Here is a 27,887-nt window from a genome sequence, read left to right on the forward strand (position 1 = left end):
TTCCCCAGCACTGGCTTCGCGCCCGCGAAAGCCTCTTCAAAGCAGAGGCGCTTCGAGCTGTGTTTATCCAGGAAGCGACGTTTCTCGGCCCGAGCGAATCGTCTTCTTTCCAGGCATCCGCCTCTCCCCGGGATTTTTTTTTCCTTTTTTCCTTTTCCCGACAGCGCGTAAAGCCGGGCTCGGTCAGACGGCTTGGCTCGCTGGGTCCGGCTGGCCGCACGTGCTCCGGCTGGCTGCTATCAGAGGAACCCGCTGCCAGCCGAAGCGAGGGGTTCCCTAGCAGCTGCGCCTTATCCTACGGGTGGCTTTTCTTTTTGCGCTTCCTTCTGTCGGAGCTGCCCTGCGACCATGGCTGGGCGCCTCCTGTGGGGCTTTTGGATCTCGGCAACCCTCGTGTACTGCGCGGGCAGCACCCGAGCGCTGGAGCTGGGTAACTCTTCGCCGCGCCGGGCCGAGATCACCGCGCATAGCCTGGCCGGCTTCTCCTGGACGACCGCGGCGCCCGTGGTGGAGGAAAGCTTCGGGGGTTCCAACGCTTCTCGCCCGGGATCGCCAGGAGGGGCTGGCCGAGCGCTTTACCCGGCGTGCACCAGCCGGACGGAGATCAAGAATACTTTCAAATACATTAACACGGTGATCGGTTGCCTGGTCTTCGTGCTGGGCATCATCGGCAATTCCACCTTGCTCCGAATCATCTACAAGAACAAATGCATGAGGAACGGCCCCAACATCCTCATCGCCAGCCTGGCTCTGGGGGACCTGCTGCTCATCCTCATCGATATTCCCATCAACCTGTACAAGGTAAAGCCAGGACAAGCTCGGATCCAAGATATATATTTTTTAATTGCAATACTTGTAAGATAATCTTTGTTGTCACTTTTTTTTCCTGTGAACGCATTGGCACAGGTTAAAAAATGAAATTCTGATGCCAGAATTTTGATGCTCTCAAAAGTGTATGCTTGTACTGTATCTATATCTGTATCTGTATCTATGTCTGTCTGTCTGTCTGACTCCCTCCTTCCCTCCCCCCTCTCTCTGTTGCTGTTGTTAGTTGTGAAGTCGTGTCCGACCCATTGTGACCCCATGGACAATGTTCCTCCAGGCCTTCCTGTCCTCTATCATCCTCTGAAGTCCATTTAAGCTCACGCCTACTCTTCGGTGACTCCATCCAGCCACCTCATTCTCTGTCGTCCCCTTCTTCTTTTGTCCACAATGTTTCCCAGCATTAGGCTCTTCTCCAGTGAGTCCTTCCTTCTCATTAGGTGGCCAAAGTATTTGAGTTTTAACTTCAGGACCTCACCTTCTAAAGAGCAGTCAGGGTTGATCTCCTCTAGGACTGACCTAGAGGAGATCAACCCTGACTGCTCTTTAGTTTGATTGCCTTTGCAGTCCAAGGGACTCACAGGAATCTTCTCCAGCACTATATCTCCCTATCCCTCCCCCCCTCCCTCTCTCTCTCTCTCTCTCTCTCTCTCTCTCTCTCTCTCTCTCTCTCTCTCTCATCTATCCATCCATCCATCCATCCATCCATCCATCCATCCATCCCCATCCCCATACATGTACTATACAGTTAGTCCTCGACTTATAACAGTTCATTTAGTGACCATTCATAGTTACAGTGGCACTGAAAAAAATGTGACTTATACCATTTTTCATAGTTACGATCTTTGCAGCATCCCCCATGATCATCATGTGATCAAAATTCAGATGTTTGGCGACTGGTTCATATTTATGACCGTTGCTGTGTCCCAGGTGATCTCCTTTCGCCACCTTCTGACAAGCAAAGTCAGTGGGGAGGCCAGATTCGTTTATAACCACCAGGTTCTACTAACTTATCAACTGGGGTGATTCACTTAACAACTGTGGCAAGAAAAGTGGTAAACTATGGCAAAACTTGCTTAACAAATGTTTCACTTAGCAGAAATTTTGGACTCCATTGTGGTCGTGAGTCGAGGAATAGATAGATAGATAGATAGATAGATAGATAGATAGATAGATAGATAGATATAGATATATAGATATAGATATAGATATAGATATAGATATAGATATAGATATAGATATAGATATAGATATAGATATAGATATAGATATAGATATAGATATAGATAGATTGACAAAACATCTAATCATTCCCCTGGCTCAGCTGATAAGGGAGAAGAGCTTGTGGCTTAGAGGCTAATACAACTGCCTAACATGTAAAATAGCTCAAGTTCAAATCCCAGTAAGGGTATGGCTACCTGATGAGAGCTAAATAGCTTGAAATAGTCTCCCTTCATTTATTTATAGTCTCCCTTCATTTATTTATCAGCAAAAAATTGTATGTATGTATGTATGTATGTATGTATGTATGTATACACACACACACACACAGAAGCAAAGTAAACCGGTGATGGAGAGAATGTGTAGCATCCCAGACTATACTTCAGACCCTGGTCAAGCATCCCTTATATGCCATATTCTGGATAGAAGGAAGTGAACTTCCAATAATCTTTTCTTCCATCCTCACCACTCTCTCCATAGCCTTCCTGTGTGAAAAGGTAATACCCCCAAACCAAACAGTAATACAATATGATAGGATGCTTTCAGTCGTTCTTCAATAGAAAGTGAAGGAAGGAAGGAAGGTTTTGCATACGATGCAGAAAATATAGACACTGCTGTGCCTGTTTCACTCAAAATCTTCCTGAATAAGACCCATCACTGTTGTATCATCTGCATGCTTCACAGTATGGTTGGTAGTAAACCTTGCACAACAGTCATGGGTCAGCAAGGTGAACAATAGTGGACTTAGGACACAACCCGGAGGAGAATCTGTGCTAAAGAACATGGTGTTAGAAATATTAGTCCCAACTTGCACATGCCAGTGAGAAAACCAAGAACCAACTTGCAATAGTAGTAGTAGTAGTAGTAGTAGTAGTAGTAGTAGTAGTAGTAGTAGTAATAATAATAATAATAATAATAATAATAATAATAATCCTCCGACGTTACCTTAACAGTTCCTAGGTCCTTGGTTAGGACTCGAGTTGTTGAGCTACCAATCAGCCCCAAAGGCTGTAAATCTCACCAAAGATTAACCACATATAATAATGCTTCAAAGGTGGAGTATTGAAGAACAATATGAAATCCTTGGAAGTCTGAAGAAATAAGGACCAATAATATAAAGTTTTCTTTCTATAACGGGGAAATTTCAGTGTACATTATCTCACATTTAAAATGCTATTTAAAATGCTACAAAGATGCCATAAGATAAAGTTTGGGAACTGCACATAAATAGCCAAGTCTAGACTACTCTAGTAAAAATCTTCCCTCTTATGGAAATTAGTTTCCAAGGTACAAAAGTCATGGGATGTGTTTTATACCTTGGCTTTATAACTAGAAAGTACTGAATGCAAGATATTATTTGGGCTTGGATTTTCACAAGTTGTTTAATCACAATGTCCAGCATCTTTTCTCAACAGCTAGTTAAACTAGGTAAGGTAATAGGAATTAGGATTCAGTCATATTTGGAGACACACATTCTTCTAGTCGATGCCAAAGCAACCTTCCCTTAATGTGGTGCCTTCCAGGTTTTATGAGTTTGCCTTTTTTCTCTCCACTAGCATTTATAGATAACTCTCAGGCTGAGATTACTAGGGGAGCTATCAACTGAGACATCTATTAATCACTTACCTTGAAAGAGTTTTAAGACAGATTTCCCTCCCTCCCTCCATCATTTGGCTGATTCGGATTGTTTGTTTACTGCAGTCTTTCGTAGAACGATTTGTACTCTTTGTTTAGTTTTGAAAGATTTTAAGTTTTTCTTTCCTTCAAGATGCTGTGATTATTATTTTTTTGTCATAGCAAAATCTCAAAAAAGCCCAATTCCAAACTCTAATTCTGAAAGGCATGTACCTCTACACCTAAAACAAGAGTGGGACAGCTTACAGTATTCTCAAAAATTCAAATTAATAGTCATTTAAAACTAAGCCACAGTCACTAGGAAACTGGTATTTGTTACTATACAGTTTGAAGCCTTAGTTGACTTCAGGGGGGGTCTCAAAGCTCTTAAATCTTTTATTTTCTCTTCCTCCCCTCTAGATAAGTGTATTTGCTAACAGTTCCTCCTATCTCCGTCTATCTCTGTGACTTCTGCATTTTGCCTTTAACAGCCTCCTATCTACAATATTTATCAAAGACCTCCCCTGTGTTTTAGAATAGATTCATGTCTTTTAGCAAAGTTTGCCTTTAATTAACCAGGGTTTTTTTCTGCGTGGCTGTTGCCAAATATTCCCCATCCTATACCTACTAGTGATTATCCCTGTGTTCCATTTTTCTTCATGTCTATCAATCACTGGATTTTGATTTCTGGATTACTTTGTGACAGTGCATTTCAGTCTAGGGTGCAAGGTGATATTTTATGCAAATAGCTGACCGACTGCAAATTAAGAGCGCAACATTTGGTGAAGCGGCTCTAGGCCAAATGGACCACTGACTGCTCTTCCTGAAAAATTTAAAAAGTGGTAGTTGTTTATTTCTTGTGGATTAGAAGGCATGCAATTGCAAAATACCACATTTTGCTGTGCTAGCTTGCCTCTTGTATTTATGTTACATTCTTGCTAAAGCTTTCACAAAATGATAGATTAATAATAGCACTTAGACTTATATACCGCTTCACCGTGCTTTACAGCCCTCTCTAAGTGATTTACAGAATCAGTATATTGCCCCCAACAATCTGGGTCCTCATTATTAAAAGGTTCAGATTTCCTTGCTTTATTATTCCTACATCATCTGCTGTCTCACATCTATATAAATCAATTGCTGATGGTTAGCATTCGATATTTATAAAAGTATATGGCAACTTTTACGTATATTTAATGTCACTGCTCTATTTTTTCAAATTATTCTTCCAAGCATTTATAAAAATTTATGACTGTTTGCTCTTCATGACATATTTATATGGCCTATGACGTGAATACAGTACAGGTGGTCCTTGATTTACAACCATTCATTTAAGGAGCATTCAAAGTTACAGCATACTAAAAAGCAGATTCATCACCCTGTCGACAAAAGTGTGTGTAGTCAAGGCTATGGTTTTCCCAGTTGCAATGTATGGCTGTGAAAGTTGGACCATAAGAAAGACTGAGCGCCAAAGAATTGGGGCCTTTCAACTGTGGTGCTGGAGAAGACTCCCTTGGACTGCAAGGTGAGCAAACGGGTCAGTCCTAGAGGAGATCAACCCTGCTCTTTAGAAGGCCAGATGCTGAAGATGAAACTCAAACACTTTGGTCACCTAATGAGAAAGAAAGACTCACTGGAGAAGAGCCTAAAGCTGGGAAAGATTGAGGGCAAAGAAGAAGGGGACGACAGAGAATGAGGTGCTTAATTGAGTCAGCGAAGCTTAAATGGACTCCAGAGGATGGTAGAGGACAGGGATGCCTGGAGGAACATTGTCCATGGGGTTGCGATGGGTCGGACATAACTAACAATAACAAAGTTACAATATATTTATGATAGTTCCACTGTCCCAGGGCTGGCTTCCGACAAACAAAGTCAATGGTGGAAGCTGGATTCATTTTAATGACTATGTGATTTGCTTTAACAACTCCAGTGATTCATTTAACTATTGTGGAAAAAAGATCATACAATGGGGCAAAACTCATTTAACAACTTCCTTGCTCAGCAACATATATTTTGGGCTTCATTGTGGTCATAAGTCTAATTACTTTGTGCAGTTTTGGAAACCCAACTGAAGGGAAACTGGCTATGCTGCTGTGTATGGCATAAACCAATCTACCAGAAGCCAAAAATATTAGGTGACTGTTGGGTCCTTTAGGGCTGTACGATATATCAGACTGAATTTTTAAAATTCAGAGCATCTGGATAGTAAACATGATATTTGTCTGCAAATCTTTAAAGTAGTTAGGATCCTTTCTGGGATGACTTACAGTAGAAGCTGGTCAGGACAGCTGCATGGTTTGTGATAAGCAGCAGTTGATTTTAAAAAGTTGCAGAAAAGTTTGCTCACATTCCTTTATGCTTTGAAGTACCACGAAATCCTAATATGTTTTAGCAGTGTCAGGATCACTGTGACTTCACGTTTGATATTTGTCGTCTCTGTTTGCTATGTCCAAACATCCTCTCCCTGTTGATTCCATCAGGATGATAAGGATGTTGGGACTGAAAAGGACTATTAATGTATTTTCTCAAGTCATTAAATTCTACCTGATCTTGGTTCACCTTGTTTGATCATTTAATCTAATTCATGCTTGGATCATTTTATCCTCCTTTTGTTGAGGCTTCAGGTCTTAAAAGCGTTTCCCCCGATTTGATGCTTTTGAAAGGTATTCAATGTCATTTATTTATTTATTAGACTTATATACCGCTTCATAGAGTTTTCAGCCCTCTCTAAGCGGTTTACAATATTTTTTAGCAAATTGAGTCAGCAACTTGCCCCCACAGTCCGGGTCCTCATTTCACCCACCTCGGAAGAATGGAAGGCTGAGTCGACCTTGAGCCGGTGAGATTTGAACCGCTGAACTGCAGATCAGTCAGCTAAAGTGGCCTGCAGTACTGCACCCTAACCACTGCGCCACCTCGGCGCCACCTCGGCTCATACCGCAAGTGGCATGCAGAGCCATCTGTCTGGGAAAGCAAGCCCTCGCCTTTTGCTCTTTCGGGTTCCGGCCAGCTTGTCTTCATGCACACGAGAGCGCCAGAAACTGAAAGAGCAACTGCCCAGTACACATGCACGCAGCGGGCGGCTGCTCTTCTGGTTTCTGGTGCGCACATGCACACAGGCTACCTGGTCTTCCAGTTTCTGGTGCGCATTTGCGTGTGAAGACCAGCTGGCACACGCACGCACACTGTGTGGGTGCTCTTCTGGTTTCTCGCATGTTTACTGGCCAGATAGAAACTGGAAGGCAGGGTGGCAAGTGTACATGTGCGTGCCAGAAACTGGAAGACAGGGTGGCCAGTGTACATGTGCTTGCCAGAAACCAGAAGAGCAGCCATCTCGGTGTCTGCCTGTGTGCCAGGCATCTGCTCTTCTGGTTTCTGGCATGTGTGCGCTCCCGTTTCGGCACTCGGTGATGAACCGTTTCGCCAACACTGGCATAGGAGAGGAAAAATGTGGATTTGCAGTACAAAACAACTGAAAGATGCTGGTTTGGAGGAAAAAATGCTGTTTTACGAGAACTTTCATGAATTGAAATTACTTTATATCCTCACTTTTATTATTTCTTTTTTAATAAATAACTCAAGGTAGCATGGATACCTAATACTCCTCCCAGTTTCCCCACAATAACAACCCTGTGACATGGGTTGAGTTGAGAAAGAGTGACTGGCCCAAGGTCATCCACCAACCTTTCATGCGTGAGGAGGGACTAGAACTCAATCTCCTGATTTCGTGGCCAGCATTTTAACCACAATACCAAACTGGCTTGCTAATTAATAATTGCTAATATTTATGTCATTCAGTTGGTCATCAAGTCTTCTTTGAAATGGCTTTGTCTTCACCAGGCATATACATCATAGCAACAGTTGTAATCATAATTAAAATTTATCATAGTTATATTGATATTGAGGTAAATAAGAGGCCCACTTCACATGTATAGCATAATTGAAGAGTATTCCTCAAAAAATTATTGAGAAGTTATTTGAATCTACAATATCCACAATGATGTTCCTAATAAATGAGTGGTTTTCTTTTGAAATGTGGCTCGAGGCTCAGGAATTAATTAGGGCATGTTTCGGAAACCTGACAAATACTCTACCGTCCATCAAAGCAGCCCTTTTAGCATTCGGGGGAGGGATGATGTCACCGCTTTAAGATTTATATCAGCTTTAATATTTGTGCGAGATCCAAAACAAATCTTCCCAATAGTCCTTCAGATATGCACAGCTGTACACAGTTCTCAAAGCCAGACACATGTGTCCAAGTCACATAGATCTTCCAAGACATGTCCCAACTTATTTATTTCCAAGACTGTTATTACAAATTTATACGACAGTGGAACTATTAAAATGATTCAGGGTTAAGCTGACACTCTTACAAATGGAATAATTATTATAGTCCAATCAAAGATTTAACATACGGACTTTACTAGACCAATAATCTGTCATCTGATCCAGGCAAAAAGGACAAAAAGGCAAGTCTTGAAAGTATAACGTAGGTGATGATGTTCATCCATTGTGTTCGAACAGGACCTTGGCTTCTAACAGGTTATGAGCTGTCCATGATGTGTCCACAGGTGGCTAGTAAGGCTTTTTACGTGCATGAAATGTTCTGCCACATGTCAGGCAGACATGTGTGGGCACCATTGTTGCAGCATTTGCAGCTCTGGCTTTGCGGAGTTCTTGCTTCTCTTGTGCTATGGTTGTTCTTCTGTCCTCAGATGCCTGGTAGCCTTGGTGGATCAGTGTGCGCCATGTTGATCGCTCTTGTGCCAGGGTTTCTCAGGAGGTGGTGCCATTTTCCATGGACTTGAAGGAGGCTTTCAATGTATCTTTGTATCGCTTCCTTTGTCCCCTGTGTGATTGCTTTCCTTGAGACAGCTCACCATAGACCAGCTGTTTGGGGATGCGATGGTCTGGCATCCTTGCAACATGGCCTGCCCAGTGTGTTTTGGCTTTCATCAGCAGGAGGTGAAATGATGGCAGGCCTGCTCTGGAGAGGACTTCTGTGTCTGGCACCTTGTCCTGCCACTGGATCCTCAGAATTCTACGAAGACAGGTCATGTGGAAGTGGTTCAATTGCCCAGCATGCCTCCTATATGCAGTCCAAGTCTCATTGGCATACATCAGGGTAGTTAGCACTACTGCTCAGTAGACTCTAAGCTTTGTAGCAAGGCTTAATCCATTGTGGTCCCACATGTTGGTCAGTAATCTGCCAAATGCAGAGTTTGCCTTGGTGATTCTGCAGTCAATTGTCACTGCACAGGAGTGAGTGCTGCCAAAGTATGTACATTGCAGGGACATGCAGTCACTAGAGGCAAGGGAGGCGGAGCCTCACCAGTCTCCTCAGGAAAAAGAAAGAAATTTAAATATATTTTTTTAAATAATTAAAGCCAAGATAGTTGCTACCAGATTCCAGGTCACAGTGGCTTGGTGTCTGCTTAGTGTTAACCAAAGCAGGAGGTGAGAGAACTCGGGGCCTTCTTTCCATAAGGAATTTTTCGCATTCTAAAAGTTAAGAAAGAGTTAAAAGGCAAAAAAGTTCAGATGCAAAAGAGGCACTAATTCTCCCGCCTCCTGATCTGGAAGCAGTGAATCATGTCTTCTTGAGCAATAACCCGCTTCTGAAATAACCCGCTTACGTTGGGCGGGTTATTTCAGAGGGCGTGCTTCAGAGGAGAGAGGAGTGGGGGAGAAGGAGGAGGCTCGCACTTTGCTGCAGACCTGGGCGCTTGGCGGCTCCCGCGATGCAAAGTGCCCTGCCGCCCCCGATGCTGCCGCCTGCCCGCTGCCCCGGCTTGCTTCTCCAGGCTCTGCCGCTGGAAGTCCCGGATCGCCTCTGGGGGAAGGCTGGGTGAGAAGCGGAGCGAAGCTTCTCTGCAGCCTCCTGGTGCTGCGCAGAGGCTCTCGCAGGAGTGTGTGCCAGCAGCCGGTGGCCCGGAGGAGCCCCGGCTGCGAGACAAGGCAGCGCTTAAAGCAGCCTCTGCCGCCGCCACCACCCCACCTTCACCCGGCGGGGCGTTCCAGTGGCAGTGGCTGCTTTAAGTGCTGCCTTGTCTCGCAGCTGGGGCCCCTCTGGCCGCCAGCCTCTGGCACACGCTCCTGCAAGAGCCTCTGCGTAGCGCCGGGAGGCCGCAGAGAAGCTTCGCTCCACTTCTCACTCAGCCTTCCCCCAGAGGCGATCCGGGACTTCCAGCAGCGGAGCTTGGAGAAGCAGCGGCCACAGGCCGGGGCAGAAGGTGGGCGGCGGCATCAGTGGCGGCGGGGCAGTTTGCATCGCGGGAGCCACCAAGTGCCTTTGCTGTAGACCCGGGCGCTTGGCTGCTCCTGCGATGCAAATTCCCCCCCCTGCCAAGCCCGACCGCTGCCCTGCTGAGCTGCTTCGCAAAAGGATGCCCAGCTGAGCCTCACCAGGTATAAACCTCACCGCACGTCACTGGTACATTGGTCCACTGCTTGCAGCTTTTGTCCCTTCACTGTGATGGTGGGCTCTTGGTGTTGGGCTTTCGGAGCTGGCTGATGCATCACTTTGGACTTTTTTATGTTGATAAGGAAGCCGAAGTTGTCGCATGCTGCTGTGAATTTGTCCACACTGAATAATTATTACAATCCAATCAAAGATTTAACATATGGGCTTTACTAGACCAATAATCTGTCATCAGATCCAGACAAAAAGGACAATTTAGATAGTCAGGCAAGTCTTCAAAGTAAAATGTAGGTAGTGCTGTATTAGAACAAGTTACCCTAGAACAGGGGTCAGCAAACTGCAGCTCTGGAGCCGCATGTGGCTCTTTCCTCCCTCTGCAGCGGCTCCGTCACTGGTCGGCGCCACAATTTTGAGAGGAGCTTCCAGTGGGGGTGGCGGGGAGAGAAGCACAGTGCTCCAGGAGAAGACTTTATGGCAAGGGGAGGGTTTTCCAATTGTTTCCATAATTGATAGGGCTTTCGGTTATGACAGGTAGAGGAAAAAGTATGCCGCGCTAGGAGCAGACTCTATGGTGAACTGAGCTTCCAGTCAGCTCCAGAATTGAACAGGGGGCTTCCGGTTAGGACCTTTGTGGCTCCCAGTGTTTTCTTTTCTGTGGGAAACGGGTCCAAATGGCTCTTTGAGTGTTTAAGTTTGCCGACCCCTGGACTAGAATATATTTCAGTTGTAATTGTTCTCTTGCAGAATCTAAAACATTAAAGATCTCCACCCATCTGCAAGTATAGTTAGTATTAGGTACTATGCAAATATTTCAGATATGGAGGGGTAAAAATATTTGGAGCACATGAAACACTCATGTTGTATCTGCTGGCAACTCTATAAAGCAGTTGCAAGTGGGAGTAATGGAACCATATCACATGCTGCAATATATTCCTAGGAAATGTTTAATTAAAGAAGTTGCTGCCAAATATTCTATAGCTGTCCTTGCATGCTCCCTATCAGTCTTTTCTTTCAGACCAAAAGCCCTTCACTATGTAGCCTGAGTTGGGTCTAAGACAACTCACCACAGTCAACTCATCACAAGACAAGAGTTACACTAATATCAAAAAATAGTGGGATAGAATCATTAAAGAAGAGAAAGCCAAAGGAGGGAAAAAATGAAATGTGAATGACAAAATTTAAAATAGGTTTTTAAATTATTTTATATAATTAAATTGAATTGTCCTGCAGCAAGTAGCCCTGTGGCGAGTGGCCATGGCAAGTTCTACCACGGTGAGTTGGCTATGGAGAATTGGTTAAGGCAAGTTGACTGTAGCGAGTTGGCTGTGGCGAAGTGGCTGTGATAAGTTCTTCCATTCTGGCCTGTGTTAGCACTACTCATAGCTGGTTGCTGAACATGCAGTATTCAGGAACAATAAATGGGGTTGGCCATTATTCCCCGCTTGATTTTTAAGCCATCTAGTATTCCTCCAGAGGGACACGCTGGCTCAGTGGCTAAGACGCTGAGCTTCTCAATCAGAAAGGTCACCAGTTTGGCGGTTCGAATCCCTAGCACTGCATAATGGAGTGAGCTCCCTTTACTTGTCCCAGCTCCTGCCGACCTAGCAGTTCGAAAGTAGGCAAAAATGCAAGTAGAAAAATAGGAATCGTCTTTGGTGGGAAGGTAACAGCATTCTGTGCACCTTCGGCGTTTAGTCATGCTGGCCACAGAATTACGGAGACATCTTCAGACAGCGCTGACTCTTTGGCTTTGAAACGGGGATGAGCACCACCCCCTAGAGTCGGGAACAACTAGCACATATGTGCGAGGGGACCCTTTACCTTTACTACTCCTCCATCCCTCTGCCCTTGGAATCTTTATGAAGTTTTCCTGGTGCTGGGGAGCCAGATACTTGTATCAGCAGAAAAAGAATCCATGGATGGAGAATGAAAAGCTATAGTGTTTGGTTCTGCCAAAACTCAGAATTTAGGATTAGCTTTCCAGAATCAGTCCTACCTCTGTCTTCCTCTTTCTTAGTGAAGAGCCATCTGAGAATGCCATTACATTGTTTTTCAAAAGCCAAAGGAAGAAGTTAAGTACAATGGACCAGTGCACTTTCCTCCCATAGCAACGGATGACCTCAGATTGGTGGGTGCAGACGTCTTCCAAAATATTATGATTTTTTTCCCCACCATCCAAATTTGTGCTAGAAATATTAAGATTAATGTAAATCCCAGTGATGGTTGTATGAATAGATCTTTCCAGATGAAGCCTAATACATGCATGATATTTTGCACTGCAAAAGAATAATTCTAAACAGCTGGTGCTGTTTTAAGAAAAAAATAGTATCTTCTAGACTTCAAAAATGATTTCCTTGTTTTCAGATGCCAAGGTTAAGCTTCCAAGAATTGGTAATTTTTAGCCTAAGATTAGTTTAGCATGTGTTGTCTTTCTACTCTAAAGTTTGAAATGCTTAGCACATCTTTTTCTCTCCACAGCTTCATGCAGGAAAATGGCCATTTGGAGTTGAGTTGTGTAAATTATTCCCCTTCTTTCAAAAGACGTCTGTCGGCATCATAGTGTTAAGTTTATGTGCTCTCAGTATTGATAGGTAAGAAAACAGTTCTCTTTGTCTTTTTTAAACAATAGGGCTATTGTAAGTGAAATTATAGACACTGAATATGTAGATGCACTCCTAAAAAGGGACCTTAAGAAATAAATGGGCTTGTGGAATTAAAAAAAGGAAGAGAGAATCCTCTGTATTAAGTAGAAGAAATAACAAACATGAGAATGGAATATTTATAACCTTCCTAACTTCCCATTTTCTCCCGGGAGATTCAATACCTTTCTACAAATGCTGTTTGTTTGGAAAAATAAGCTTTGAGAAATTATTTAAATAGAATTCACACAAAAATAAAGATTCCAAAAGTAAATAGAAGATTTAAAAAAACTGCTAATAAAACATAAATAAGAGCATTATGGAAAACATTGGTAGTGCATTCTTCCCTTCCATTTATTTCACTAAATATTTGTAACTTTGTCAATTGGACTTGGGGATTAATGCTGTTATCTATTTAAGTAATCCCAATCATTTTTTAAAACAAAAGTATTTTTTGACAACTATAGAACTACTACCAAGGAAAGACTTGTTTGGCCTCTGATGAGATTTGAAAAGCTTTTGCTAATTGGAGCACCTCTGACAAACTGGAAGTTGTCATACCCCAGCCCAAATAGTAGGGCGCATGGCAGAAGGGGCCTCGGTCATCTCAGCCTAATGAAAGCAATCTATGTGATAAAAACATAGAGTAAACAAGTAATCACAGAGATGGTACAGAGGTGGCATTCAGCCAGTTCTGACAGGTTCTGGAGGACCGGTAGCGGAAAGTTTGAGTAGTTCGGAGAACTGGCAAATAGGCTGGCCATGCCCCCACTGCCTCCCAGTCTCCCAGCTGATCTTCTTTTCTTGCCCTGCACAGGAGAACAGAGCTGGAAAGCAGGTTAGTGGGGTGGGAAGGGAATGTGAATTTTGCAGTAACCTTCCCCCAGGAATGGGGAGGGAATGGGAATTTTGTAGTATCCTTCCCCTACCATGCCCACAAAGCCATGCCCACAAAGCCACGCCCACAGAACCGGTAGTAAAAAAAAAATGAATCCCACCACTGAGATGGTATTTTTATGGTACACTTTATGTTGGGAATGATATATATCCTGATCTTAGTATTCCATATTCCAGAGCCAGTTTGATTCTCTTTCTAACGCCTTTCCTGGTCCCTTAATTGTCCTTCCAAGCTATCAGTATATATTTCCCAGGTTTTATGGCCCTCACAGTCATGTCTGAACTCTCTGATCACCCCAGTTATAGAGCTGGAGATAAAGGGAAGCATCAGGATAGATAAAGGAATTGCTCAGAGCCTGCTAGGATTTAACAGTGGACGGCCTGGATTAGCAAAATTACTTTCATGTCTTTCTCAAAGCTCTGTGCCTTCTTCAGCTCCTGCTGCAGTAATAGAATATTCTTCTGCTACTTCAGTAGTAGTGGAAGTTCAAAATTCCATGAATGGAGAATAAAGTACAGTTCTTTCCTGTTTAGTGTTACCTCTTCCCGTAGCTGAGCACAACCTTGGCATAGGGGAAGGGAAACCCACATCCCAAGGGTTTGATGTGGCTTGCATTGTGACATGGTAAGGTTGAACTAAACTTGGATTTAAAAAAAGGAAGAACCAAAAATTGATGGTCCCTCACATCAGTCAAAAAGAACAAAATGTTACCCCAATATACTACCCTGTTTCCCCCAAAATAAGCCCTCCCCGAAAATATTGCGACACAGCAGCAGCCATGAGGTGACCACGCTCGCCGCCTCCTGCCCCTCAAAAATAATAAGACCCCCCCAAAAAAGGCCAAGCACTTATTTCAGGGGTCAAAAGAAAATAAGACCCTGTCTTATTATAGGGGAAACATGGTATAGCATATACCAGCATGCATATATATGGGCAATATGCCATCCCACAGATATTTCTGAATTGCATCTGTTGTCACCTTTCACTATTGTCCATGCTGAGTAGAATTCATAGAATGGGAATTCACCAACATCTGAAGAGATACAGCCATTAAAACCTGGCTGTTCCTGCAGGCCTGGGGCTGTTGACCTTAGTGTTAAGGTCCAGCCCCGATTAGAACGTATGTGTGTTGTGAATTTTAAACTATTTTTTATTTATTTTGCTTTTCTTTTTTCTTCTTTCGTTGTAAGCCACCCGGAGTCCTCGGGGGTTGGGTGGCCTATAAATTTAATAAATGAAATGAAATGAGATACATCTAACTAATGGTTCTTCCCAAATTATCTGGTTTGTTGTTTATCTGCCACATATAGTTTAATCAATGACCCAGAACTATAGCATTTCTGGTGCAAAATATTCACTACATTAAGAAAGGTTCTCTGCCTAAACTAACCAGGATTTCTTTTTTTTTTTAATATTCAGGTATCGAGCTGTTGCTTCATGGAGCCGTATCAAAGGAATTGGCGTACCAAAATGGACAGCAATTGAAATTGTTTTGATCTGGGTTGTGTCCTTTGTTTTAGCTATTCCTGAAGCTATAGGCTTTGATGTTATTACTATGCCATACAATGGGGAGACGTTGTCTACTTGTTTACTTACTCCCCAACAAGAATCATCTTTTATGAAGGTAACACACAATCATCTCTTTCTGCGATTAAATATTGGTGCTGTGTAATGTTTAGGATTTAGTTGTAAATAAGTATTTTGATTAGTCCTGGAAGAAGACATGACTGTTTTAAATAGTAGGTGGCATATGCTACATCTGGACTTCCATGTGCTTTAAGTCACCTTTTTGGAATCAAATCGAAAACATGTAGTCCCCATTGCCTGAACTGAATTTGTTTATTTAAAATTTTAACATTCTTCCGTTCAAATAAGAATTTTTTTAAGGGATTCAGATACATTAGACATGTAATAATACATTAATTCCATGTATATGAGTAAATAAGAGAAATTGTGGTTTTTCAAATTTTTAAGCATAACCTTTTTTTAAATCTTAACATTTCATCTTAAAAATATGAAATCCCATTTGTTCACTTTATTTAAAATAGCCCAATTTTTTCCATTTAAAATTATTAACATTCCTGTCCCCTCAATATTTTTGGATTTAAAGAAGGGTTCAAGGAATTCCCCAGAACTTGTGATTATCCTAACTGGGCCTTTATCAAATCCCCCCCCAACCCCCCAACCCCCAACAAGATCGCCTTCATTACAGACAAAGAAGTGAACAACAAATGTAGCAATGTTATCATTCCATATGTGGCAGGAGGATTTTCAACCAACACAACATACACCTACACTTTAAACTCAAGAATAGACTAAGGCAGAAGCCTGCTTTAGAAGGGGGATTGGACTAGAAGACTTCTAAGGTCCTTTCCGACTATTATTCTGTTATTCTGCCTTGACCTGGATCAAGACATGGAAAGACTAGTAGAAAGAAGCTGCCAAAATTCTAATAGAAAATGATTGCAGAATAAGAAGGGTTCTACTGGTATATCAACGTCCAGGATGACTGAACCCCATTGTTGCTTTGAGTTTCTGATAAGTTCATGGAGCTGCATTTTATTGATAGATCTATTTTTTTCTTACCACTTATCCCTTGACATTCAGTTTTTTGTCAATTGCTAATCTGCATATATTCTTTACCGCCAATTACAAAACAACATCTTAACCCTTCTGTTTATTTTCTTCTCATCCCTCCCTTTCCCTTCTCTCAGTTTTATCAGGTAGCTAAAGACTGGTGGATTTTTGGTTTTTATTTCTGTTTGCCACTGTTAATCACTGCTCTTTTCTATACTCTGATGACCTGTGAGATGTTAAGAAAGAAGAGTGGGATGCAGATAGCATTAAATGACCACCTGAAACAGGTAAAAGCAGAAACGAAACCTCTCTCTTGTTTGTATAATACTGCTATCATGGGTACAGTTTCAAACAAAATTAAAGTTAAAACTTTAAACAAAATACACTTCCTTCCCGAATTTCCTATAGAGCCATTTCCATTTCCTATAACGATACAAAATAAACAGGCTTGATTTACAGAGGTAAGGTATGAAAAGTAAAATAAAATATGGCAAAGGTATACAAAGAAGATAGTGAAAAAAAGTTGACGGACAGTTTCTTTGCTTGCAATGGAGAATTTAGTGGCATCACAGCTTTGCTTTGCTAGATGGAATGCACTTTTATTGTCTATGGCAGTGTTTCTCAACCTTGACAACTTGAAGATGTCTGGACTTCAACTCCCAGAATTCCCCAGCCAGCGAATGCTGGCTGGGGAATTCTGGGAGTTGAAGTCCAGTCATCTTCAAGTTGCCAAGGTTGAGAAACACTGGTCTATGGCAACTATCTTGCCTTTAGAAATGCAAGATACAAGATAGCAAAAGTTGTAGCTCTGGAATCACAGGTAAGATCACTCTTCTGAAATCTGGGAGAGATGAGATGTGTATTCCAACCTACAAATGACTGAAAACCTGTCTGTAGGTGACAATTGCCCATTTACTTTTGGTATTATTTCTGGGGCTACACAAAGTACAAAACAGCAATAGCAATAACAGTAAGACTTATATACTGCTTCATAGTGCTTTTATAGCCCTCTCTAAGTGGTTTAAAGAGTCAGCATATTGCTCCCAACAATCTGGGTCCTCATTTTACTCACCTCGGAAGGATGGAAGGCTGAGTCAACCTTGAGCTGGTGAGATTTGAACAGCCGAACTGCAGATAGCAGTCAGCTGAAGTAGCCTGCAGTACTACACTCTAACCACTGTGCCACTTTGGCTACTTGAATAAGACATCTGCAACACATCTTAGTGCAAGTGTAGCATGCCTTCTCAAAGTTAAAAGGAACTTACACACATTGCAGAAAGTTTACCCAGTGGGTAGCGGTTACAATTCATTTGTCTTTGCTGATTCAATTACCGTATATACTCGAGTATAAGCTGAGTTTTTCAGCCCACTTTTGGGGCTGAAAAAAGCCGCCTCGGCTTATACTCGAGTCAGTGAAAAATTTGCCCGAAATGGAGGAGAAAAAGGGGCGGGGCCATGCCGCTGGGTGACGCTCGTGAATGGCCTGGCGCCCCTGTGAGTTTCCCCTCCCTCTGTGTCAGTTTGCCGCGCAGCGCGCACCGCACCATCCCCCCTCCTCACGTTCTAATGTAATGCAGGGCTGTCTTACGATTCCCCTTCCTCCCCCTTCTGCTGTTCTGCAACAATGTCCCACCTCCTCCTTGTTATGGCAAGCAGCCACATAATGATGTCCCAGAGCTAGTTTACTGTTTTTCTTTGAAATAAATATTCAAAAACATTATTGGTATCTATTTTTATTTTTGAAATTTACCGGTAGCTGCTGCATTTCCCACCCTAGGCTTATACTCGAGTCAATAACTTTTCCAGTTTTTTGTGGTAAAATTAGGTGCCTCGGCTTATATTCGGGCCGGCCTATACTCGAGTATATACGGTAAAATCACTTTAAGTGAGTTAAAAAAAACTTATTACACAAATATAATTTTTGTATTGAGTTGGGGAAGAAGTGGAAAACTGTTTGTTCCCCACTTTTCACTGTCACAGTTCCTTTGTATATACTTTCTAGTAGCTTTTCCTGCCATGAATTTGGAAGTAGCATTCGATAGACAGGATGCTGATGTACGTGGAGCAGAGAAATTGCCAGGGGTAAATTATGTGAAAGCCTAGTTATTTGGAATGGGCAGGTTTAAATCACGGAAATGACCTAGGTTCTATGCACGTTGGCTCCTGTTTTACATACTGAAATGTGCAGATAGATCTTGCAAGGAGTAAGATAAGAATGATGAAACAAACCTTGTTGGGATTTTAGTATTCATCCTTAAGCATACAGGTAGTCTTTGACTTATGACCACCACTGAGCCCAAAATTTCTGTAGCTAAGCGAGACACTTGTGTGAATTTTGCCCCATTTTACGACCTTTCTTTCCACATTTGATAAATGAATCACTTCAGTTGTTCAATTAGTAACACCGTTGTTAAGTGACTATGGTTTCCCCATTGACTGCTTGTCAGAAGGTTGCAAAACATGAGTTTGGGACTCTGCAATTGTCATTAATATGAATCAGTTGCCAAGGGTCTGAATGAATCACATGACCCTGTGAATGCTGCACTAGTCATAAGTGTGCAAAAATGGCCATGCATAGCCTTTAGGAGGCTTCCAGAGTGCTCCTGAGGGCAAAAATGAGCGGAAAATGGGCCGTTTTTTGCTTGTTTCCCCCCCAACCTCTGCATGCCCTTTTTTTTGACAAAAAACGGGCCCATTTTCGTGAAAAACGGGTCGTTTTTGGGAGGTCTGCAGAGTGCAAAAACTTTTCAAAAAAAATTTGCCTCTTCAAAATCTTGGTGCGTCTTATACTGCGAAAAATATGGTACCTTTTATCGGTGCCACTGTAACTTTGAATAGTCACTAAATGAACTGCTATAAGTTGAGGACTGCCTGTATTTGTAACAAACCAGAAACCATTAGTAACCATTAATATAGCCAACTACTTATTTACCTTTATTCCCAATTGTGTCTTTCTTTGCTTTCAGAGACGTGAAGTAGCCAAAACAGTGTTCTGCTTAGTGGTTGTTTTTGCCCTGTGCTGGCTGCCTCTTAATCTCAGTAGCATATTGAAGTTCGCTCTGTATGATCCCCGGAGCCCAAACAGGTGTGATCTTTTCAGGTAAGATTGCTACAGCTTGGAATGATGATGCAGAACCAGATTCTGTGCTCTATCATCCATATGCAATCACTGCAAAAACATGCAGGATTCCCAATGGGACTTTCAAAAATAAGTTAAATTAATTCCGTGTTAAAATCTGACTTTAGAAAAATTATTTTCTCTTCAATCAAAGGAAATTCCTTTAAAATTCAGTAGAAAAAATATCACTGTAATGTCATATTGAATGTCAATAGTTCCATGTGCAGGTTCCACCACAAATCCACGAAGCCCTTCTGCGTGGAGACATAAGCGTGAAGACTAATTCGCGCCGTTCTAAGCGCTAAGGAAAAACGCGACCCTACCGCGATGACATAATCGCGGAGGGCAAAATCGCGCATTCCCAAGCACTCAGTACCCTAAACCTAACCCTAAACCTAATCCTAAACCTAACCCTAAACCTAACCCTAACGCTAAACCTAACCCTAAACCTAACCCTAAACCTAACCCTAAACCTAACCCTAAAACAAACCCCTAAACCTAATCCTAACGCTTACCTTAAATGAAGTCGGCTTTCTGCCGTGGCGCCGTTTTAAAGCGCCCTTCTGTTGCCACGCTGTTGTCGCGGCGGTGATGACGCGCGGTGATGACGTCGTTGCTTTATCGCCGCGATTTTGACCAGCACGGTTTTGTCGTGCCACGCCATGTGCAATCCTTGCATTTCCTATAGGAGATGCATCTTTATGGTTCCAGCTGGTCTTAAATTCCCATCTGTTCTCCTAAAGAGGACATGATATATGCTTCCAATAAACTACTATTGCTCACTACTCAATCTGGGACATCATATATACTTGTTCGTATTTCATTCTGGTATTAGTGATCAAATCTTGCCAATGCTATAAAGAACAGTCTGGAAGATATACACAGATGCAATTGATTCCTGGAAGATTCCTGAATAATAATCACAAGCATATAACTTTTTAAATAAGGTTGAGACAGTGTGTAGGAACACAATGTGCTTTTGTATAAAAGATTGGAAAATATTTATCTTCCCTGGATTTCCTTAAAGACCTTTGAATGCTCTAAGAACGTTTAGGAATTATGAATCCCCTTAATTTGACAATACAGTCAAATTACCTATAAGACTGCATTACTATTCTTCTTCTCTTTCTTCCTAATACCTATCTATTTCCTAGTACCTATCTCTTTCCACTTATGACTATAACCATGTTGCCATGTATCTTTAAATTTTATATTATTTTATTTGTTTCCTAGTATAATTTGATTGCTTATTAGTAACCTATGACTATCACTAATTGTTGTATTTTATGATTCTTGATGAATGCATTCAATTTTATTTTTCTTTATGTATACTAAGAGTATATCCACCAAAGACAAATCCCTTGTGTGTCCAATCATGCTTGGCCATTAAAGAATTCTGTTCTGTTCTATTCTGTTCTATTCTGTTCTATTCTGTTCTATTCTGTTCTATTCTGTTCTATTCTGTTCTATTCTGTTCTGTTCTATTCTATTCGATTCGATTCTAATCTATTCAGTGCAGGACTGCACCTTGGAGACCTCAAGATAGTATCTTCTGAAAGGTAGTTTCTCTAAGTGTTTCTTTTCTATTGATAAACTGGTTACATACTGATCCATATATTTACTTTCACTAGCAATGGAATCAGTTTTCTTCCAAACAGGAAGAGTTCAATCAGATGATTGCTTAAAAGATAGCCCTTTACATTTACTTTTTCTGATGCTGCTTTCCCACAGAAGCTATTCCTAACAAAACCTTCAGTTTTGCCTACACATGCGAAAGATCACAATACTTCACTCATTACCTTACCAATTTTGACCCTTCCCTACTTCTTGTTATTTTCACAACAAAGTCACAATTTGCTCGCTGTGTTTTGTGATCAAGAGAGTATTTGGGTTTCCAGAGTTGTTCCCCCCAAAACCCTATTATATCTGCCTGACAACATTATGTTGCATGGTCATCTTGCAATCCTTATTATAATAACCTTCAATCTTTTGGTTTTTGGTACAGTTTTCTGCTGGTGTTGAATTACATTGGAATCAATATGGCATCTTTGAATTCCTGCATCAACCCAATTGCTCTCTATTTGGTGAGCAAAAGATTCAAAAACTGCTTTAAGGTAAGATTTATTTATTAAATCTTACCCTGTTTCCCTGAAAATAAGGACACCCCCCCCCCCAGATAATACTCCCAATTGGGCTTTCTACTGCAAACCCTAGCTTCCTTCTCTTAGTGGTGGCCACAAAAAAAAAAATGGCAGGCCCAACAACGCTAGGGCTGGCAAGAGTGTGCCAGAAACAGAAACAGAACTTCCGGGCCTCTGTGGATCAGCTGATCCGCGGGCCGAGGTTAAGGGGCCTCCTGCACCTCAATAATAAGACCTCCCCGAAAATATGGACAAGCGCTTATTTCAGGGGTCAAAAGAGAACAAGAGCCCATGGTAATGAAAAATGAAAATGAAAAATGAAATGAAATGAAATTACAAAGGAAGCTGAATGGCATCAGATGAAACCTCTTGCTGAAGAAATTAAATTCTGTTTTTTAAAAATGCCCATTTTTCAGTCATAAGTAATCACAGTAACTAAAAGCAAAAACTTTATTTCAGAAGAAATGTTCTTTGCAATTGGGCAATCTAGAGAAGTGAATCATTCACCAGAGTGTAACAATGAATCATAGAGGGCAGCTTAGGGAAAAGTTGCTGTTCCATAGATAATAACTGAGAAGCTTCCTTAGAGCAGCAGAATTCACATGTATGTCCAATGTTTCCAATACCCATTGAAACTTTAAATTTTCTTATAAGTTCATTCATAGTCCAAGGAAAGTCCTAGATTTGCAGGACATTGTCCACAATATTGAAATAAGGATGAAATGGATAGAGTATTTTGTCCTATAGATTGATAATGAGATTTATTATTTTAACTGGAATCTGGGATAATTGAGTTTTGTGATTTCCTTGCCTAATGGATAAAGTTTGGCACAAAGATAAGAGTTGGCTGTGGGTAAGCCAAAGGAAATTGAAGTATTCAATTCAGGAAGTAGTTTTCTGTAAAGGAGGTAGAAATTGCTAAGAACGAACTTATTTATATCTACAGTAAATAGAAAACTAAAATATCCAGAGTTTCTTTGAATGAAGCTGGAAAAGAATGAAAGATAAATAAGAATAATTTCCTTTCATTCCTGTTGGATTACCCCAAGTGGAAAATAGAATAAAGCAAAAGGAATTTATCAAATCTACAATTTCCTTGTTGTTGCTATTTATCTGGACCTTTATTACAGGGTTGAATATGAAAAAATGATGCTCTCTAGTCTTTTCCTTACTGAATAATGTCAACATTTAGAAGCTCAGTCATATTTATAATGCCTTTCTGTGTAGAAATAATGCTTTGGATCATATCCAGTCATTGCAGGGAGAAGTCTAAATGCAAACCTTTTTGATTATGAGTCTGTTTCTATGGAAAATACAAAAGTGTTTTATAAAAAGGGCAGACACAGGGTGCAGTCAAAACCTCTGAAAACAGTTTTTCTCAATACACTATAAATATATAGTATAAGATTTTGTTCTTTTTAGGGCAATACTTTATTATTTTGATGAATGTTATTAAACTTAAAGTAAGATTCTATATTTAAACAAGAAAAAACAAAATGCACAGGTACAGTATATGTGGTACCTTGCTCAATAATAGTAACTGTAAAATCCTAGTGAACAACCAATTAAATATAAGCCAGCAGTGTGCAGCAGATGCCAAAAAAGTCGACACAGTTCTAGGCTGCATAAACAGAGGGATAGAATCAAGATCCCGTGAAGTGTTAATACCACTTTATAATGCCTTGGTAAGGCCACACTTGAAAGGCTGCATTCAGTTTTGGTCACCATGATGTAAAAAAGATGTGGCGACTCTAGATAGAGTGCAGAGAAGAGCAACAGAAATGGATTAGGGGACTGGAGGCTAAAACATATGAAGAACGGTTGCAGGAACTGTATATGTCTAGTTTAATGAAAAAAGGAATAGGGAAGACATGATAGCAGTGTTCCACTATCTCAGGAGTTGCCACAAAGAAGGGAGTCAAACTATTCTCCAAAGCACCTGAGGGTAGAACAAGTGCAATGGGTGGAAACTAATCAAGGAGAGAAGCAACTTAGAACTAAGGAAATATTTCCTGACAGTTAGAACAATTACTGTATTTTTCGGAGTATAAGATGCACCTTTTTCTCCCCCAAAAGAGGCTGAAAATCTGGGTGTGTCTTATACACCGAATACAGCATTTGTTTGCCCGTTTTCCGCTCAATTTCCACCCCCCAGCCCCCAGGTGCACTCTATAAGCCTCCTAAAGGCTATGCATGCCCCCTTTTTTTTGAGAAAAAAACGGGCCTGTTTTCGCGAAAAACAGGCCGTTTTTGGGAGGTCTGCAGAGTGCAAAGACTTTTTTTTTTTTTTTTTAATTGCCTCTTTAAAATCTTGGTGCATCTTATACTCTGAAAAATACAGTAGGTCAGGCTATCTGTGTTAAGGGGTGTGAGAAAGTGAAAAACCCTCATGAGAGCTCAGAAAGAAATGCCTCTTGCCTGTCAGGACAGTTGCTGTTCAAAGTTTAAACTTTAAAGTTAAAGTTTAAACGTAGCTGCAAAAAGATTCTGGAAAGCATATGTATCCTCTCCGCTCTTTCACAATCAAATGGTCGTGAAGATTTTTGTAGCTGAACAGATGGATTTTTTTTTTTATTGCTTGCTTACTTGCTTGACTTACTTGGAATTTTCAGGCTCTGATTTCTGTGAAAGAACCGGCAATAATGGTTCTGTATTTTAGAGCAGGCGTTCCTTAACCCCCCGATCCGTGGAATTGCACGGGTCCGTGGCATGCCAGCAACTGGGTTGTGCAAACAAGCAAAGCCCCTTCTGTGGGATGAAAGCAGAATGTGAAACCACACCCCCTCCAGTTTGCAGAAAAACCTCTCTTCATGGAACCTGTCCCTGGGGCCCAAAAAGTTGGGGGCCACTATCTTAGAGAGCTGGGAAAATGTATAAATGCACATCAGTGGTGGGTTCCTCTCCCTGTCACTACTGGTATGCTGCTCACGGGGCTGCGTGTCCTGTTCGTGCACGCGCGCTGCGCACACATGCGCACTCTACTGCCCCTGCGACACCCAGCTGTTTGTCGAAGCTCGCACAGGTGCAATTGGTCAGTTGCTTTAAAAACAGGTATAGAACGCGGGTGAGCAGGTGGGCCAAATGAGCCACCGTACTGGTATGCTGTCAGTTGTTCCCGGCTACTACTGGTATGGCCGTACCGGGCCATACCGGGCCATACCAGTTGGAACCTACCACTGATGCATATATAAACAGCCTTTCTAATGGAGAATTCTTCTGCTTTACAGTCATGCCTTTGTTGCTGGTGTCATTCCAAAGACATGCTATCCCTGGAGGAGAAACAGTCCTGCTTAAAGTTCAGAGCAAATGACCACGGATATGACAATTTCCGCTCCAGTAACAAGTACAGCTCATCTTAAGGAAGAAAACTTGGACTCAGACTACTGTGAGATATTGCCAGGCTGTAAAGACGAGGACAGTTAAGCTGAAGACAACAGATTCTGCATCGTAGAGGAAATTGAGCTATCTGGGAAGGAAGTTTGATATTTTCACAGAAATCTAAATATTTACTGAGCACACGAACATCTTAACCATGCCCAGTGTTCCTAATCATTTGAGTCAATGTTGCTGGGGGTTTGGGGAGGAACTACAGTTGTTTAAGCACTTAAATACTTCAAAACAGTCATTGCCAAATCATTCATGAATCCTGTACATGAAATAATTGTATTCACCAAGGAACCCAATTAATAATTCTTAATATAGAATTATATGATGATTATGTTTTGGGCAATACCAACCCATCTCTATTATTTTTTTAAAAAAGTTTTACTTGCCTGTAAAATTCATAGGTAAGTATGTAAGTGTAAAATTTCATTCCACCTGAAATGTGTAGGTTGTAGCACCGTGCATCCAGGACATGGATCATGCTGGTATAAAATAGAATCAGTAAGAATTTTTCCCATAGCGGTGAAGGAACTTAAAGAGTCACAATCAGTCTTAAAGCAATTTAGATTTTTTTTTACAGTAAACTTTTCATCTGGAGTGATAAATGAACTTTTTAAAGGCTGGAAAAATGGCCCTCAGCCATTAATATCTGGGTCGTCTCCAGCTCTACTTAAGGTTTTAGGGATAATCTTGCACTGCTTGAGATCCCCAATGGTGTACATGGCCCTTCTGGAAGTCATCAGAGGATTGGCTTCTAGGCCCTACTTTAAACAAGCAGCACTCTTTGGCATGATGTGGCACAAGCTGTGGAGGACCAAGCAATGCAAAAACAGGCAGCATTAGTATGGCATGAGTGCAACACATGATACCAACTTTAGAATTAATATAGTGCAGTGGTTCCCAAACTTGGCAACTTTAAGACTTGTGGACTTCAACTCCCAGCTGGCTGGAGAATTCTGGGAGTTGAAGTCCACAAGTCTTAAAGTTGCCAAGTTTGGGAACCACTGATATAGTGTAATTACCAGGCTTCTATTTGGTTCTTTCTGGGGGAAAATATTTCTAGATCTTATAGTAAATATGTGCATAAAGTTCCAGAAGTAGGAAAGGCAATAGAACAAGTTTTCAGTCCTCTGCCAACTTACGTTGTCCTTTCCCAGTGCTGGTCAAACTGATCTAACTCTGCAAAATAATAATGTAAAATGAAAACAATTGTGCAAACATGCTTAATTTATGCAAAATAGGGATTTTTTCTTTCTCATCACATTTAAACAGCAGGCACACAGAATTTCATTCTCACTCCCCCCCCCTTTTTTTTTTTAACCAAGTAGCGTTACTGAGATTTCAAATCTTTGTTTCCTGGACACAGAAAAATACGTAGCTCTCTTTCTGTAGATTTTTAACAATACATTGCTGTTGCTATGGCAGACCAAGCACATCTGTGACAGGAATTAACTACCATCAGTATTAGTCTGAGTTATATGTGGAAACATGGACGGACTTGCATCCAAAAGGAAGGCAGGGATTCTCCTCTATTATTTCTTCCTCTTCTTCCTCTAAATCTGTCTTGAAATGGCAATAAGAAATTCCCTATCTTTTTTGGTCCTCCTGATCTTTTAAACTGGCTATAGATCTGGTAGCATCCCTCATTTTTCCTTATGGGACATTTAATTGCATCTGTGTAAATATTCCATTAAGCCATAATGAAGGGCTATAATAATAAACAGTTAAAATCTGGGCTGGCCCCAATATTGATACCATTCGTTAGTCAGAGAGAGAAATACTGTGGTATTCTGCTCCACAAATAGTGGGGTTTTTCGTGTTGATACTGCTAGTTAACACAGACATAAACTTAGTATCAGTATTAAATAATATTGTTTTAAGTTATCAAAGAGGCTGTATATAACCACTCCAACTTGTTGTTCTGCAGTCCAGAAAGTCTAGAAGAGAATAGATTATTGAAGGCTTCCCTAAAACGTCTTCAGGTTAACATTGTGGCAGGATCCACTATCATTAATGAATCCAGGGGTGGGATTGAAAAATGTTAGCAACCAGTTCTCTGCCTGGTTGCTGGGTGGGCGGTAGACGGGGCTTACTTGCCCTCCTGCATCACAGTGGGGGGTGGCGGTGGTTCGTTTTCACCCTCCCCAGGCTCCGGAGGCTTTCCTTGAGCCCTCAAGAAGGGCGAAAATGACCTCCCCCAGGCTCCGGAGGCTGGAAACGGGCCCATTTCCAGACTTCTGGGGGGCCCGTTTTTTGCCCTCCCAGAGCTTCCGTGTGGCCCCTGCACTTGCCTGGCATGATGAACAGGCTGCATGGAGACTCCTGGGAGGAGTGGGGCGGTGTGGGCAGGGCCAGCCAGTCCTTAAAACAACTGGTTTGGCGAACTTGATGCAAAATTAACATCTGGTTCTCCCAAACCGGTACGAACTGGCTGAATCCCACCCCTGAATGAACCTGGTAGAGTGAAGTATCACTCGGAGGATTATATTTGGAGTCTCGTAAGGATATCCAATTCTTTCTTTCATGAAGAAACAAAAGATTATGACTTTCTATTTAGACACAAAATGTCTTGGACACGTTTCATGCTTTGCATGGAAAAGTGAAAATAGAACAATTATTTTTTTGTTTTTTTAAATGCATTTGCTCATACCTCAGGCTTTGAGATTAGATACCTATGTTGTAGATTTACTTCTAAATAAACAAACATAGATTTGCATTATGAAGGAAAGTTCACCTGGAGTTTCTCCCTATATCAAGAGATACTCCTAAAACTGACCTTTTCCTGCAAGGGGTTATTACATTGTTATAGCATCAGCCACTTCACTTGACTCCATTACAAGTTTATTGTCTTCTGTTTACAGACAACTATTATTTTTAAAAGTTCTGTTTTATATATTAATTCATAGGTGCACACTCTCTCACTGTTTTACTCTACTAAGTCCTTGATCCAAGTCTTAACTAATCAAATTATCTAATAAGTGATTATATAGTAAGAGTTTTAGTTTTGATCAGAAATGTTACATGAAATGGTTAAAGCTAAAAATAAATGGGC

At 41.5% G+C, this 27,887-nt stretch overlaps 1 protein-coding gene across 1 annotated transcript; it reads left to right on the forward strand.

Annotated features, from left to right (window-relative positions):
- The first annotated feature begins 210 nt into the window (after window positions 1-210).
- EDNRB (endothelin receptor type B) lies at window positions 211-27,742 on the forward strand. Its single transcript, XM_087726862.1, has 7 exons — window positions 211-801; window positions 12,557-12,669; window positions 15,035-15,239; window positions 16,330-16,479; window positions 19,159-19,292; window positions 21,316-21,424; window positions 24,679-27,742. Exons 1-7 carry the CDS (start codon window positions 349-351, stop codon window positions 24,808-24,810), a joined length of 1,296 nt encoding a protein of 431 aa, XP_087582988.1. The 5' UTR covers window positions 211-348; the 3' UTR covers window positions 24,811-27,742.
- The last annotated feature ends 145 nt before the right edge of the window (window positions 27,743-27,887 follow it).

This window comes from Thamnophis sirtalis, unplaced genomic scaffold (genome assembly GCF_051295495.1).
Source record: "Thamnophis sirtalis isolate CommonGarterSnake01/CBP01778 unplaced genomic scaffold, rThaSir2_p1.2 scaffold_12, whole genome shotgun sequence".
NCBI classification, from domain to species: domain Eukaryota; kingdom Metazoa; phylum Chordata; class Lepidosauria; order Squamata; family Natricidae; genus Thamnophis; species Thamnophis sirtalis.